This window comes from Pseudorca crassidens, chromosome 9 (assembly GCF_039906515.1).
Source record: "Pseudorca crassidens isolate mPseCra1 chromosome 9, mPseCra1.hap1, whole genome shotgun sequence".
In the NCBI taxonomy this organism is placed as follows: Eukaryota; Metazoa; Chordata; class Mammalia; order Artiodactyla; family Delphinidae; genus Pseudorca; species Pseudorca crassidens.
The window spans coordinates 5049855-5065402 of NC_090304.1; the positions used below are offsets into that span (position 1 = coordinate 5049855).

The 15548-nt window shown below is 42.1% G+C and overlaps 1 protein-coding gene across 19 annotated transcripts in view; it reads right to left on the minus strand.

Annotated features, from left to right (window-relative positions):
• PPP6R3 (protein phosphatase 6 regulatory subunit 3) overlaps positions 1-15548 on the minus strand; it is a 126713-nt gene that overhangs the window by 37790 nt on the left and 73375 nt on the right. For all 19 annotated transcript variants that reach the window (XM_067748025.1, XM_067748027.1, XM_067748028.1 and 16 more), the window contains 5 exons: positions 9581-9710; positions 7483-7635; positions 5303-5452; positions 4117-4181; positions 1654-1769 (listed from right to left, as the gene is read on the minus strand). In XM_067748025.1, the coding sequence (XP_067604126.1) occupies positions 1654-1769; positions 4117-4181; positions 5303-5452; positions 7483-7635; positions 9581-9710 (614 nt within the window). The remainder of the gene's footprint in view (positions 1-1653; positions 1770-4116; positions 4182-5302; positions 5453-7482; positions 7636-9580; positions 9711-15548) is intronic.

The following is a 15548-nucleotide window of genomic DNA, read 5'->3' on the forward strand; positions in this document are numbered from 1 at the left end:
GAGGGAGAAAAGGAAAAAACATTATCACTACAGTGACTTGCACACAGACAAATAAACAGGTAACTCGAGAGGGCACCACCCACGTGGTTCCTCAAAGGCAAGCAATCCCTGCAGGCTGAGCTCTCGGAGGGACGGGGTATAGCCATGCTCAGTCTGAACCCCGAGAACTTTTCAGGAACCCCCTCCCCACCACGGTCTATGCTTGATGCTAAGAGCCCTAAGCAGTTCTTTGAATTCAACAAGTTTTTTAAGACCTTTTGCTAAAAACTTAACCTGGAAAATATGTTTCTGATAAGTTCCCTGTAAAGATAACGGTCTTTAAGGTGGGGGTAAAAGCAGTTTTGCTTCATGGTCGTGTGAGTTTAGGAAACACTGCAAATGTCAGCTCTTGCGCACTTTCTTGAGAAACTGACTGGCATCTGGCCAATGAATGTCCCACGGAACCCAGTTTGGCTTCTCAAATTGCTCAAAGATAATGTTTCCTAAATGTTTGTGTCATAGGCCAACATATGGATCCGTATGCAATAGTGAAAGCTACCTTCTACAGAAACTGTAAAGAAAAGGATACACAAATACTTTTCTGAGAAAATGCAACTATAGCTGTAATCTTGGAGGCCTCACTAAGGCTGTCTGTCATCTGACAATTATGGCTTAAACACACGTGTGTACACACTCTTACAAAGGCAAGCAACTTCCATAAAACGAAGACTGATCTAGAAACAAAAAATCATACACATGGCCAATTTACGTGCACAGCAAAGGACATAAAGTGTGATGATCTGGCTAACATCTCGCTCAAGAAGCAAAATTACAGGTGCGCTAGCCCCCATTTGTCCATCACTGGGCCACAACTATACTTTTCGTGCACATTCAATAGGTAACAGCCTCTTGAACACAAACATTCTTAAGAGAGAAATAGTAGGATAGACTGAGAGATGATTTTCAGCAAGTTAATAACTGAACGAATGTTGTACCACAGAGGTTGAAGATGTTTTGCCTTCAGAGTAAGTCACAGGACTAGTAATCCCACTGGTACCAAACCTGGAGCACACAGAGTTCTTGATGCTCTCATTTGGGAGGAGATGGACTCAAGGCCTTGGTGCCAGTGTAAAAGGCATCAATACGGTTTCTTCCAAGTAACCTTGGGCTGATTAAATTCAAATGCTAGTGCAGAAAGAGTCCTTTAGGATATTGGCTAATATTGTTCATTTTAGTAATAGAGAGATGGAAAAAATGCTGTTAAATGCTTTAATATGCCCATTAAAGGAACTCAATCCATAGGCTATGTAGGGGACTTCAGAAGAAAATAAAAAGCAAGAGTAATTGTAGCTCAAGTGGCTCAACTGTCAGCCTACGAGTACTTCAAGCTCAAAGGAACGGTTTAGTGAGCAATACCCTTAGAGAATGAAAGTGGGTAACTAGTTACCGGCTGAGCCTGCCAATACTTAATAAAAGGACTGCAGAACTAAGAACAGAGATACAGCAAAAATCTATATTGTTCAAACACCTTCTCAAGAGCCTCATTCAAATCTCGAGATAATATAAGGAAACTCTTCAGACAGCTATTTAAAAAGCTATGAATATTTCCACTTTACCCCTAAATCCTTTCTCCAATCCAACAAAAATGTAATGAAAATTCCATAAACCCATTACCTTTGATGAGCTGCTGTACTAAGGCGCTGTTGGGGCCCTTATCAGTGCTGTGCACGATGCAGTTGGCTATCCTTGTCAGGTGTCCCATGTAGCCATGCCGTCTTCCTCCTTCGGCTCTACCAGGGGTAAAGGACAAATATTCAGACTCCTGAGAGGATGGAGTGATGAACAGCTTGGTAAGTACAGTGGATTTAAGCAATCATTCTAAAAACTGAGGCACTAAAGACAAGAACAGGCGGAAGAAGAGGGTACGTAATATAACCAGGTTGGGGTAGGGGTAGGGGGTGGGAGTGTGGCAGCAACTGTCTACTCAAAAGACTACATTGTAGCCTCAGTCAACAGGACAAACTCTGTTCAAAGACTCAAACCAACCATCCTCAGTAACACAGTATCTTTAAAAACAAAACCCCAAACATTCACTGATGCCTAATGATTCTGTAACTTTCCTTCCTATCTTTCTGTGAAACTATTTTTCAGACTTTAAACAGATTGTAGGGAAATGAGGTGAGAATTCTGCTGGTTCATTTTGCTAAGATATCAAATTTTAATTGTATCAATCAATCATCGAGATAGTTATCTACCAATGGCATTTCTCAAGTTAAAATATTAGCTGATTTGAGGACTTGGCCAAGATGAGAGGTAGTCAACTTGTATCTGGCCCACTTCCCACTTGGACACAGACATTCATATTACTCCTCACCCCTTCCCCACTTAAGAGTCCAATCTTCACAACTATGACCCATCTTTACATTTAGACAAACTTTTCACATCACAGTGATTTCTCCGCCCGAATATTTACAAAGTGTCAAGTCTAAATTCTATGAAACAAAAGACTTTTGATTGCAGACAGGAGGAAACAAACCGAAGAGCTCTTTGCTTCAAGGGAGAATCTTTCAGGAGTCACTAAGAAAAACCATACTGTGCTTGTAGGCTTGCCTGGAAAATGAAATATCTGCTAATAAGCTTAGTAGAGGGCCTGGGAATACCTAAGGGTCTGAAGGCATAAGGTGGACCTTAGCTGAACTGCTATGAGCCTCTTTCAGTTTCACAGTAAGATCCCACGACCGGAGTGTTCCTTCTGGGCAAATTCTTAGTCAGAAACTCTGGTATTCCCTCAAACCCTCACAAGGGAAAACAAACACCCATCTCCAAGTTTTTTGGCCCAAGGCTCCAAATTTTCTTTAGACTTCCTGTTCAAGGAAACCTTAAAAAGCTCTTTCAGGACTCCCCAAGAGGGGAGGAATATTATTAGCCAGGCCTTCAGAAGATGGAGCTTGCGGGAAGTAGAGCACACAGGACACCTCAGCACTGGCGAGACGAGGAAGCAGAGAGGAAGGGGGTCAAGGAAGGCTAAGATGGGGCAGACACATAACCAGAGACGCCACTCTGGCCACAGACAGCACCCCAAAGGAGCTCCATTTGGAGGAAAGTATCTGAGGTCCACCAAGACTGAACCCCTGCCACCCTCAACCTACACGCCACCTTTCACCACCCAGAGTCAAAGCAAAGCCCTATCGGTGTTTAGTAAGCAATTTTTAAAAACCAAACCCCAGAAAACAAAGCAGGCAGCTCCCGTGAGTTACCTAGCTCTCCTGGCCACTGCAAGAGACATCTGAACAGAGACACAGAGCAGGGAGATCCTGAGAAAGGTTAGACTATAAAGGGGCATGTGACAACTTTATGGGGTGATGGAAACGTTCTGTGTCTTGTCTGTGATGGTTACATGACTGAATGCATTTGTCAGAATCCCTAGAAATGTATACCCAAAAATGTATACTTCAATAAACCTGACTTAAAAACAAACACAAGAAGTATACCTTGAGAGTGTTTCCCAAACATACCCACCTGCTTCAGAATCTATGGGATGGCATAAAAGCTCCCAGGGCATTAGAGAGGAATGCCTGTTTCAGACAAAACCACTAGGGAAAAAAACTCTGTGTAACAAAGCTACTCACACGCAGCAACTAATACTTCAAGTAATCTTGCCAATCAGCTAATGGAAATTTTCTAAAAAAGGAAATACTAAGCAATTTTACCCTCCCTCTAGCTCCAAGCACAAAGTGACTCTTTTCTTCCATGAGAACCCGGGTAACAAGGACAAAGGTGCTAATTAAGGAGGACTTTACTTTGTAATTCTTTCCCTTCAACTCCCCATTATTCTCAGAAGAACAGCCATTCAGAAAGGACCAAGAAGTTGCAAAGGCAGCAACAGAGGTGGGGAGTACTCCCAACCCCTGTTCTTTCAAGACAGGTAGAAAGACAGGGGGATCTAAAAGTAAATTACTAGAAAAATATCTGTTACAATTAAATAATCTGGAAGTCCCAAGAGAACCATTTGTAACCGTAAAGTGGCCTGTACCATGTAATTATATTATATTCATTGTTCCCTGTCTAGGGCAAGGGAGTATATTTTCTTCAAATTAAAAATCAAACTGAACTCCTATCAGAAAACAATTTACTTACTGTTTCTTCTCGTTCATTTCCCAGGCGTCAAGTATTCGTTCTATCAATTGACATTTTTGAAAGAGCTGAATAAAAAGGAACGTTCCAGTTTAACATTGACATAAATGTCAAAGTGTCAAATTTTTAAAGTGAAACAGAACTCTAGTTAAACAGAAAAGTGATACCTATCACTTTATACATATAACCCAGCAAGCCTAATACAGCTGTGAATTACTGGCTAAATCAGAGGCACCGTGAAAATAAATTTACTCAAGGGCCCCAGAACACTACAGGGATTCAAGACAGGATCTATGCCTTTAGCAGTGAACCTACGAGGAAATAATATATTTCAAGTACTGCTACCAGTGAGCAGCTAACCTAAAGCAAAAGACAGGTTTTACTCTGAAATGGAGTAAAGAAAATTATGCCTTGGCAAAAATTTAACTCACAATCCACAGCAATACTTGTACATTTTAAATGCGAGCAACACTTACTTCTCTATGAGCTAACATTACTGCATTCGTATTAAAAATAGGTGTGGCTTGCCAAACTTCCGCACGCCAATGACCAGTGCTGTGGGCTGCATTATCGAATGTGCACAGCCAGTCTTATTCAAATGTCATTTGTCTTCCCCATCTACTTGGTTACTCCAGGTTAGCCTTTCCCATCTTCAAGGTTTGGGCGTAACCCAGTATGAGCTAGAGAATGTCACACAATCACAGAACTTCAGAGCAAGAAGAAACCTGAAGACTGACTTAGTAAAATCACCTCATATTTAACAAAAGAAAACAGACCCCCAGAAGAGGCTTCCTCGACACTGCATAAGAACTCACTTCTCCCAACTTTCAGTCATGTATTCAGCACAAGAAATTAAAACTCTGGCAAGCCAAATAATTGGTTCAAATGTTTTCTGCAGTATTTAAATTTGCATTGTTCTTTTAATCTCCAAAAGATTTCTAAATCTTCAAATTTATTAATTTTCCCAAATAAGCAAGCCACTTAGCCTTTTTTTTTTTTTAAAGTTCATGTAATGGTTAATTGTCCAGGATATGATTTACAGAATCACTGGTTAAAAGTACCATTACAAGTTAAATATTCAGACTCTGAAATGTAACCTCCCACCCTTAAACCTCAATTCACTTCACACCTTAAGCAGAAAAACGCTATAACCAGGAGTGGCAGAAAAAAAGACACCAAGTAAGCTTACATGTTTCAATAACAAATTGTCACCAGTGGAGTCTTGATCAGTAATTGTGCTATTTTCTGTGTTTTCAAAAGGACTTGCAAGAATCAGTGCAATACAGATTTCCACTTGTGTGTGTAAAAAGTTATTCCATGTGTATTTGAAGAACATGTCCTACAAAAAAAGAAAAATAATGCTTTCTTTTATTCAGTCTCCTCTATGTTTAAGCCACTACCGCAACACATTCACCAAATAATGAATTAATAAAGTGAAAATGATGTGTTCCTAGTATAATAGGCCAAATTAAAAGGAACACATTTTATTTTAAATGCAGTTTAAAATGCCTTCATAGACTAAATAGCATGGTATTTGCTCATTTAACATGTCAGAATTTGCACGGAAACTAACAGAGACCAACAATAAACACATAAAGACAATAATAAATTTCTCAGACAGAAAGTGTCTTTTTGTTTTCAACGTGACTAATACAGATATTAAGAGTTCAGTAAATTTCCAAAGAAATTTATGAGAATTTCATTTTGCCTCAACAAATGCTTACTGATGACTTCTGAGCAGCACACAGTGCTAGGTGCAACCTGGGAGACAGACAAAAATACGGTCTCCAATTTTGAGGTGCTCACACCTTAAAAAAAATAACCACTCGGGCATTCAAAACTCATAGAACTATCAGTGGATAGAGCAAAATAAGAAAGGTATGAGAGGTGGTGACGTGCGGAACTCCTGGAGGTGCAAGGGTTTTCCAGATTACCTGAAAAGGTAACAGTAGCACACACACAAAAAAAGACAATTCCAAAAAGCACAAATGCATCAAGTATGTATTCAGGATATCGCTGAGTCTTGGTTATCTAATCTCAAAATGAAAAGATAATGATTAATGATCCACTTAGGAGTTTTATCATATTAATCACTCAAAAGAAGCTCTAAGATTAACAACAGAATGAATTAACAATAGCTGTAAACTTACTACTAGGAAGATGAAAGACTAGTGATTGATGACTTCAGTGAGACGCCCAGAGACAGGATTAGGAAGTTATAACCCTGTCAGAGGGTAGGGCAAAAACTATGTCCCCAGAGGGCAAGGGTTATGCTGGCAAGGAAACTGCAATCCTGTAGCGTCTCATCTTTCTCCAAATGTTCCTGCTCTCTACACCTTCTACTGCCATGTCATTTAACACAAAGCTGAAAAACAACTGAAGTATCTATCTCAGTGACACTAGGAAGAACAAAGGGAATGGTTGATAGAGCATGCATGGGTTTGAAACTGGATGTGAATTCAAATCCTGCTCCACCACTTACTAGCCATGGAATGTATCCCCTATCTGGGCATGATCTGAAAAATCATGCCCAGGATCACATGAGAAATGTATATGAAGTTTTATACCTAGGATCACATGAGAAATGTATATGAAGTGTACATTCAATACCTTTCATGTAAAGAGCAAACACCCAGACTCTCCTTTGAAACACACGCCAAGTTCCTCCCAGTGTACAGTGTGGCCAGCGGGTGTACAGTGTGGGTCCTGGGAACCCATCTGTGCTGTGCAGAGGCAGGACAGAGCAAGCAGAGGCCCCGGGGCCAGGCCCATGGATCCCAAACACAGGCCTTGGAGCTGGGGAACTCAGGGGTCAGGGAAGTCCAGGTAATTCCTGGGCTCTTCTTTTTCCCTTACATTCCCTTCTGCTTCCACTGAAGCAGACGAAATCAAAAGATAGTCTCACACTAAATTGAAACAGTCTTTTAGACTCAAATCAAGACAGTGTCAGAGACCTCGTATACTATCTCAGTGGAAAGAAGATCAAAGCTTGTCCCTTGGCTAATTATGAAGAGAAAATAATGCTGTAAGCCCCAGTCGTTTATTGCTAATACAATCCCCTGAAGAGGGTGATTACACTCACTCTATCCTCCATACGAGACTGAGCTTCTCAAGGGAAACATCTGTCTTAATCATCTTCCAAATTCTCTAATACAGTTCTTTACGCACGGCAACAATAAATTACTACTGAAAAATTGAAAGCATTCAAAATTGATGATAACCTCAAAGGGAAAACTATATAAAAGACTGTTTACACTCGGACCAAGGAAAGTCATTGACACATACTGTAAATTTATGAGGTTCTACCTTCAGTTATGTATCCATAAAGTATCAAGGGCAAATTAAGACATCTTTCAGGGGATATCGTACCAATATGACCCCAATGCTATTCAGCTCCATAAGGTCCCCGTTGATACTGCTGGTATTTGTTTGGAGGAGGCTGGATATCAACCTAATCACATTCAACCGGGTGTTCCCCACGGGAGGGTCCAGCACGCCCCACGTAGTCTTCATCACACTTTTCTGAGGAAGAAAAAGCTTTCCAATTAAATTCAGTTCAGTAAACAAATAAAGGGTGTAGGAGTATGTACTAAGATACAACGCTAGGTAAACTAAGCCTGCAAACAACTTGGCCTGAATTCTACACCTGAAGGAAAATCCAAAACTCCTACTGATGATATCTTTAAGATATGATGAAATGAACATGAGGGAAAACAATTAAGTAATTTCCCTGGACTACAAATTTTATAAGAAGTCAAGTACCCCCTTGCCTTCAACATTGCAAACACCACAGGAATGAAGCAGAAAGCTACTGAAGTCCACGAAAAAAAATGCAATATTCCAATTCTGACCAGAAACCTAAGAAACTAAGAAAAGTTACAAGTGGTTTTAGATCACAGTTCTCAATCTCTGCCAAATCTGTGATAAAAGTGCAAACTCAGAAGTTGCCTCTGGATCACAACCTTGAAACAGGATCAACCTCAAACCTGTTCTTGTCCATAAAAGGGAGTTTCTATTCTCTGAAATCACAAAAGACAGACACAGAACATTCCGGAACTTCAGAAGTTTGGCAGGAAAGGATGATGACCTGTGACAACGAAGCGAGGATGCCCTTCTCCATGTCCTCGTCCACAGGGGATCCCTGCCCCCCTGCCTGCGCTCCTCCAGGCCCAGTGGAACTGGACGGCCCCCAGTTTCACTCCCTGTGGCACAGCTCTAATAAACACGGACCTACTCACTCACCACATCATGTAGTAAAAAGCAGCCACAAGCTGAACTCACTCCTAGCCGTGAACAAGAGGAAGGGCAAACCAAACACTGTCTTACTTCCGAGTTAGGCCCAAGAAGAGTACCAGTGTGAGAATCCATGTTAGACGCTGCCTTTTTTGTCCACCTAGAAAGAAGACTGTGGCACCTGAGACACAGGTCAGGGGAACCTGGCCACACCCTCTCCTCTCACAGGACCTCCTTCCCCTCCAACTTCCACTTCTCTTCTCCTGAGCAAATCCTTCTCCTCTCCTTACTCTCCCTCCTCTTCTTCCCAGGTCTGGCACAAAGGACGCCACAGTTAAACACCAGCTCCCCCCCCACAAGATGGTTAAGTAAACAGAAAACATCTACTTTAGAAAGGAGACACTAGTCTACTAATTTCCCAGTAACTCGCACCGTAGACGTCACAGAGACACACTTTCCAGAGCCTGGGATGCTGGATGCAATGATGCAGGGCAGAAGGAAAAACCAAAGTGTAAGAACTAGTGCAGGCGGTAGAACTCTCATGGAACTGCCTTCCACCCTAGAGATGCCAAAAGGAAGAGCCTTGTCCCCTAAAGCTCGATCTGCGCCAACCCGAGGGGGTGGGGTGTCACGGAAGGACACCACTATGGACCCTGGACACCCCTCTTTTGGAGGTCTTCGCTGTCTGCTGTCTGTGCTTTCAGTGGCTGCCTGATTAACAGTCATTTCTGGATTAGCACATGGATGCTCCCGACAGAAAAAACTAACACTCCAAGTCACATTCAGCCAACTACTTCTTAAATGAGATACCTGTTCATCAGGTGGTTACACTGCTCCAACTCTGAATAAGACAGCTCAGTTTCAAAGGTTAATTCCTAAAAGGTTAGCTTTTACCTCAAAGATGTGACAATAACACGCTGTGAGAGGAAAACGACTGTACTGGCACGTAAGTATGCAGAATATAGAGGAAGAACAAAAAGCTGAGTTTCCTAAGCAGATGAGTAACTTACTTAATTTTAATTCTATTCTATTCATCAATTTAGACGCTATATATCGATAAAAGCCAATTAAAAACTAGCTCAAGAGCAATGAAAACAACTGCCCGTGTACCTTCTAATATGCTTTGCACATGGGAGTCACAGCCAGTCCTTTAACTCACAAGGTTCATCTACTTTCTAACAACAGCTGAAATCTAGCTACTGGCTGGTCAACGGGCTTCAGAGAGCTGCCTTACCTTGGGTGGCTCAAGCAGGAGTTCATGAAAAGATCCAAGTCTTCCTCGGATGGCTTCTAGAACGCTCTTGTTGACCGAACAAGCTGAATGACTCATGCCTGGTGGGCAGATCTCTATATGGCCTTCAAATCTTGAAACAAAGCAAGTTAATTTTATTTATTACTTCAGAACAAATCACTCAAGGTGCTCCGTATCAGCGTATAGGGATATACATAATAGCTATAGAATATATAGTGATTATATCAAAATTTCTGGAAGGATAGGAAGAGGGTGTAATAAAACCTTGATAGGGATCAGCCAACATGGTCTGAAATCCAAAGATGTACAGTGTCGGGTGAGAAATTATATCCATTTCTTCCCATTCTCTCCTAAACCTTTTAACTCCTTATACCTACTGTACTAATATCAGGTCTCTAACCAGAAAATCTGGAAAGCAGCAGGAGATCCCTGAATTACAGGACACATCACACTGCCTGCCACTGGAAGACTGTTAATAATAAACAAGCCTGTATTAGTTCTATACAGTTTCTTTTGACTAATCAACACTGCTTCCTATTTAAAAGTCTTAACTTACTCTTCTGCATAAAGCTTCATCTATACTCATTATAAACCACTCCTTTTAGAAAAGCAATTACGAGTGGAATGAGACTCCCAAATCCCAATCAGTTTTAGAAAGCACAGGGGTTCTCAAAGTTTGGGGACATAAGGAGGGAGGGGTCTAAAAATGTGGGTGTACAATTCAGATTAAAAGATAAACCTGAGAGTGGTGTGTCAGTGCAAACTAGCGCTTAACAATGTAGCTGCTGGAGCACGACTGCCTGAGCCTGAACCCTGGACCTTCACTCACCAGTAATTCGTTCTAATATGGAAAACGGGAACCACTGAAGAATGTCCCTCCCAGGACTGCTGTGGGGACCACGCTCATGTAGACAAAGGACTGAGGGCGCTGCCGGACACAGCCAGCACCTGGACAGTGGCTATTAGGGCTGTTACTTGAAAACATTTCACACGGGCGAGTGATTTCTAAGAGCTACACGGAACAGCCTTCAGAAACTCAACTCCTAGAAAGGGGGAGTAGGTAGAGTAAAGGCCTTTTGCTTTGACTGTAGTGCTTTTTAATGTGTAGGGGTTTTAATAATTTATGTGGCCAAATACAGCATTCTTCACTATGGTCTCTGTCCAGGAAGCCATACTTAGAAGTTCTTTACAATGCCATAATCCTATGAGTATTTGCATACTTTTCCTCTGGTGTTTTTCATTTAACTCATCTGGAATTTATTTTTATGCAAAACAGGTATAGACATGATATTTTTTTCCCCAAGTGGCGAGTCACTTCTAAGCCACATTTATAGAATGATCCGCTTTTCCCCACTTATGTGAAAAAAAAAAAAAACCCATACAAAAACATATACTAAAATTCCTTAATCATTCATATACATTTTATTTGTTCATCTAATAAATACTTAGTGAGCATCAATTTATGTACCTGCCTTGACTCAGGTACTACAATCAATATCCATGGTGTTTCTCACATTTTAATCCTTTCAAATATATGTAAAAATCTGCCAAATCCAAAACAAAACCTGTGCTGATATTCCGAAGAGATACATGAAATCTGGAACACAGACTTGGAAAGGCACAAGAAGTGATGGCTGTTTGGGGCATCGGGAGTCTGTTCCCTTCCTCTCTGAACAGAGATCTACAGTCCAGATGCACGGTATCTGCATCCACGCAGCTCCCTCAACCACTCACCAGTTAAGGAAACTTTGCTTATTTACTGTTTGGGATGATTATGAATAAAGGGCACAAATATTCACTTACAAGTTTCTGTGTGACACAATTTTCACTTTTCTTGGGTAAATATCTAAGAGTGCTGGATAATATATTGCAATAAAGGTCTGTTTGTTAAAAAACTGCCAGGTGTTTTTAGGAGATGGCAGCATGACTTAACATCCCAGTCGGAGAGTGTGAGGCTTCACTGTCACCAGCACTGGCTCTGTTTGTTTGGTTCAGCTGTTCAGTGGGCTGAATGGTCCCCCCACAAAACGTATGTCCACATCCTAGTCCCCAATCTGGATGCCTTTTCTTTCTTTCCTGCCTCACTGCACCGCTAGGGCCTGTAGCATGAGGCTGAATAGAACTGGTGACGGGAAATATTCTTGCCATGGTCCTTGATTTTAGGGGCTATGATTTCAGTCTTTGCCCATTAAGAATGATGGTAGCTATGGGTTTTCTTTTTGTTTTTCAGTTTCCAAGTTCCCTTCTATTCCTAATTTGCAGAGAGGTTTTATCATACAAGAATGTAATGAAATGATCACATGGTTTTACTTCTTTAGTCTGTTGGTATCAGTTATACTGGTTGATATTTATTAAAGCTATTTTTGTGAAGCAGTTTTAAGTTCACAGCAAAATGGAGGGGAGGGTACAGAGACTCCCATATACCCTCTGCCCCCACAAATGCACAGCCTCCCCATTATCAACATCCTCTACCAGAGTATGTCTATTACAATCCATGAACCTACACTGACACATCATCACCACCCAGAACCCAGCTTACATTATGGTTCACTCTAATGGGTTTGGACAAATAATGACATGTAATGGTCACTATGATATTATACAGAGCATTTTCACTGCCCTAACGGTCCCCTGTGCTCCACCTATTCATTTCACTCCCCTTGCCAACCCCTGGCAACCGTGATCTTTTTACTGTCTCCACAGTAAAATATGACATTTTCCAGAATGTATGTAGCCTTTTCAGACTGGCTTCTTTCACTTCTTTCTTTCCTTTTTTTTTTTTTTTTTTTTTTTTGCGGTACACGGGCCTCTCACTGTTGTGGCCTCTCCCGCCGCGGAGCACAGGCTCCGGACGCGCAGGCTCAGCGGCCATGGCTCACGGGCCCAGCCGCTCTGCGGCATGTGGGATCCTCCTGGACCGGGGCACGAACCCACGTCCCCTGCATCGGCAGGCGGACTCTCAGCCACTGCGCCCCCAGGGACGCCCTCACTTCTTTCTTTTTCATTTGCATTTAAGGTCCCTCCATGTCTTTTCATGGCATGAGGGCACATTCTTTTTAGTGCTGAATAATATTCCACCGTCTGGATGAACTACGGTTTATTTATCCACTCACCTACTGAGGACCTCCTGGCTGCTTCCAAGCTTTGCCAAGTGTGGATAAAGCTGCTGAACAACTGTGTGCAGGTTTTTGTGTGAACCTAAGTCTTCAACTCCTCTGGGTAAATATGAAGGAGCACAACTGCTGGACTGTATGGTAAAAGTATGTTTAGTTTTCTAAGAAACTACCAGACTGTCTTCCAAAGTGGCTGCACCATTTTGCATTTCCACCGGCAACAAATGAGATTTCCTGCTGCCCTGCAGTCCTGCCAGCACTTGGTGTCGTCAATTAGGTCCACTGAATTGCTAGTACTGTGCTTCTTACTGATTTCTGTCTAAACGTTATGTCCATTTCTGTTAGAACTTCTGTTTTAGATTTACAAAAAAATTGCAAAAATAGTACAGAGTTCCCATGTGACCCATACCCAGTTTCCCGTTATTATCTTTCATTTGTCAAAATTAATGAACCAGTACTCACACGTAAAATCCATACTTTATTCAGATTTCCTTGGTTTTTGCCTACAGTTGTTTCTCTGACCCGGAATCCACCGAGGACACCACACTATATTTAGCTTTCAAGTGTCCTTAGCCTCCTCTTGGCTGTGATAGTTACTCAGACTTTCCTGGTCAGGTACTTTGCAAATGTCCCTCATTTGGGGTCTGGTCTTAACATTTTTCTCATGATCATGGGTCTTTGAGAGGAAGAACACACAAGTAAAATGACATTTTCATTACATACTATCAACACAACAGTGCTGGCTGCTGACTTTGATTATATGGCTGAGGAAGTGCTGGTCAGATTTCTCTGTCAAACTTGACAGAGTAACTGTCAAGTTCTCATTTTATTCTCTCTTCATACTGCACTTTTTAGAAGGAAGTCATGAGGTGCAGTCTACACGTCAAGAACGGACAGTCTTTTTCTTCCTCCTTGAGAAGGGATTATGAACTATTTGGAATTCTCCCACAGGGGAGGTTTGTCTCTTCACCCTCTTTTACTTATTCAGTCACTTATTTATATCAGTATGAACCCATGGGTATTTTATACTTTGTGTTATAAAACAATACTGTCTTATTTTATTGTGCAAGTGTTGCCAGCTCTGGCCACTGGGAGCTTTTAGTTGGCCCGTGCCCCTCTCACACACCCGGTGCTGTGGGTTTTCTCTCGGAGCGCGTCCTTACTGTCTGCACCACAGGATGCTCCACATTCATCTTGTATACTTCTTAGCCCAGTTGCAGAACCAGCCACTTCTCCATGAAGCCCTGGTTCCTTTACTGGAGGATGGCATGAGAAACTGAGATCTGGGCACACGGTTACTTGTTCCTGGTGATGCTTCATGACTTCTAGGCCTCACAAAGCAACTGTCTTCCTGGTTTAACTCTTCATATTTCAGTATCGGTAACTTCTAGTGTCCTACACTGATCCTTTCCTCAACTATGTCAAAGTTCACAAATGAGCCCAAAGGCATTCTTCAATTTCTGTTGTAGTTTTCATTTCTAGCATTTGTGTATGATCTTCCATATCTGTTAAAATTCTCCATCTGTTCACATATTGCTCACTTTTCCCACAAGCCTTTAACACATTAATCATAGTTATCTTAAATTCCCTACCAGATTGTTCCAACATTTTTGAATCTAGTTCTCCTGACTGCTTTTTCTCGAGAGTTCAGTTTGTTTGGGTTCTTTTTATCTTGCTTCTTTGTCTTGCAATTTTTTAGCTGTGATGTGGACATGCTGTGTAAGACAACAGAGACTGATATAACTAGTATTTGCAATGGATACACCCCTTTTTTTCTAGGTCTTTAGTGTGGGGTTTCTGGATCAATTTATAGTCAGCAGCTGAGTTAGGTTTGGGTTTTGTTGTTCCTATGACTGACTTCTCTCGGCACACTGAAGACTTTAAATGTGTCTCAAGTCACTTTGTATTTATAGTTAGGGATGGATTGCCAAGGTTTTCTCAACTTCTGCTCTGCCCCTGGCTGAGGTTCTTCCCTTCAAGCCTGCTCCTGTGCTGATGGCCTCCTTCCACACTGCAGCCTTCCCTCCGCCAGCACGCTGCTCTCGTCACTCGATGTGTGGTGGCCTGGTGGGGAGGACCGCTCTGTTGTTCTGGTTCAGCCTCAGTCTCAGGCAGCGGAAGTGCTCATGGACCTCAGGGGTGGGGCCCTCTCGGTGATCCTGCCCTTACCTCAGTGGTAGGGGCTCTCTAATAGCCTGGGCCCTGAAAAGTGTCCCTGCTTGTCCTGTGGGGCAGAGACATTTTCCTGGTCCCTTCCTCCTCATCGAGTCTTTAGGGTTACAGGGTTTGCTGCCCTTTCGCCAGTGGCTTCAGGGTTTTATTCAGCAGGGGCGGGAATGGAGAAGGACCCTGCTGCTGCACTCCGCAGCCCTACTCTGCAAGGGAGGCCTTCTCAGGGCTCTTACCCGGCCTCCAGTACTTCCTGAGCAGGGCTCGCAGGTATGTGCAAAGTCCTGAGTCTGTAGTTCTCAGGGTGTCCTTGCTCTCCCTGCACCTGAGGCGCTTTGGGCGTTACATAACCTACTATTATTCTACGTTTATAAAAAAGACATTGGAACTATCATTTTTTTAAGATGAAAAATGAAACTGTGTATCAAAGTACCTCCATTCCTCAGTAGAAGATAAGAATTATATTGTGCACTAACTTACCCTTTCTCTCCTTTCTTTCCCGGACCGGGGCACAAACCCGTGTCCCCTGCACTGGCAGGCAGACTCAACCACTGCGCCACCAGGGAAGCCCTCTCATTACTTCTTGAGTTTTATTAAAATAATCTGGAATTTATTGGGGTTTTTTTTTCAACATTTGACTTATTCAATTATTCATTCTTAACATAACT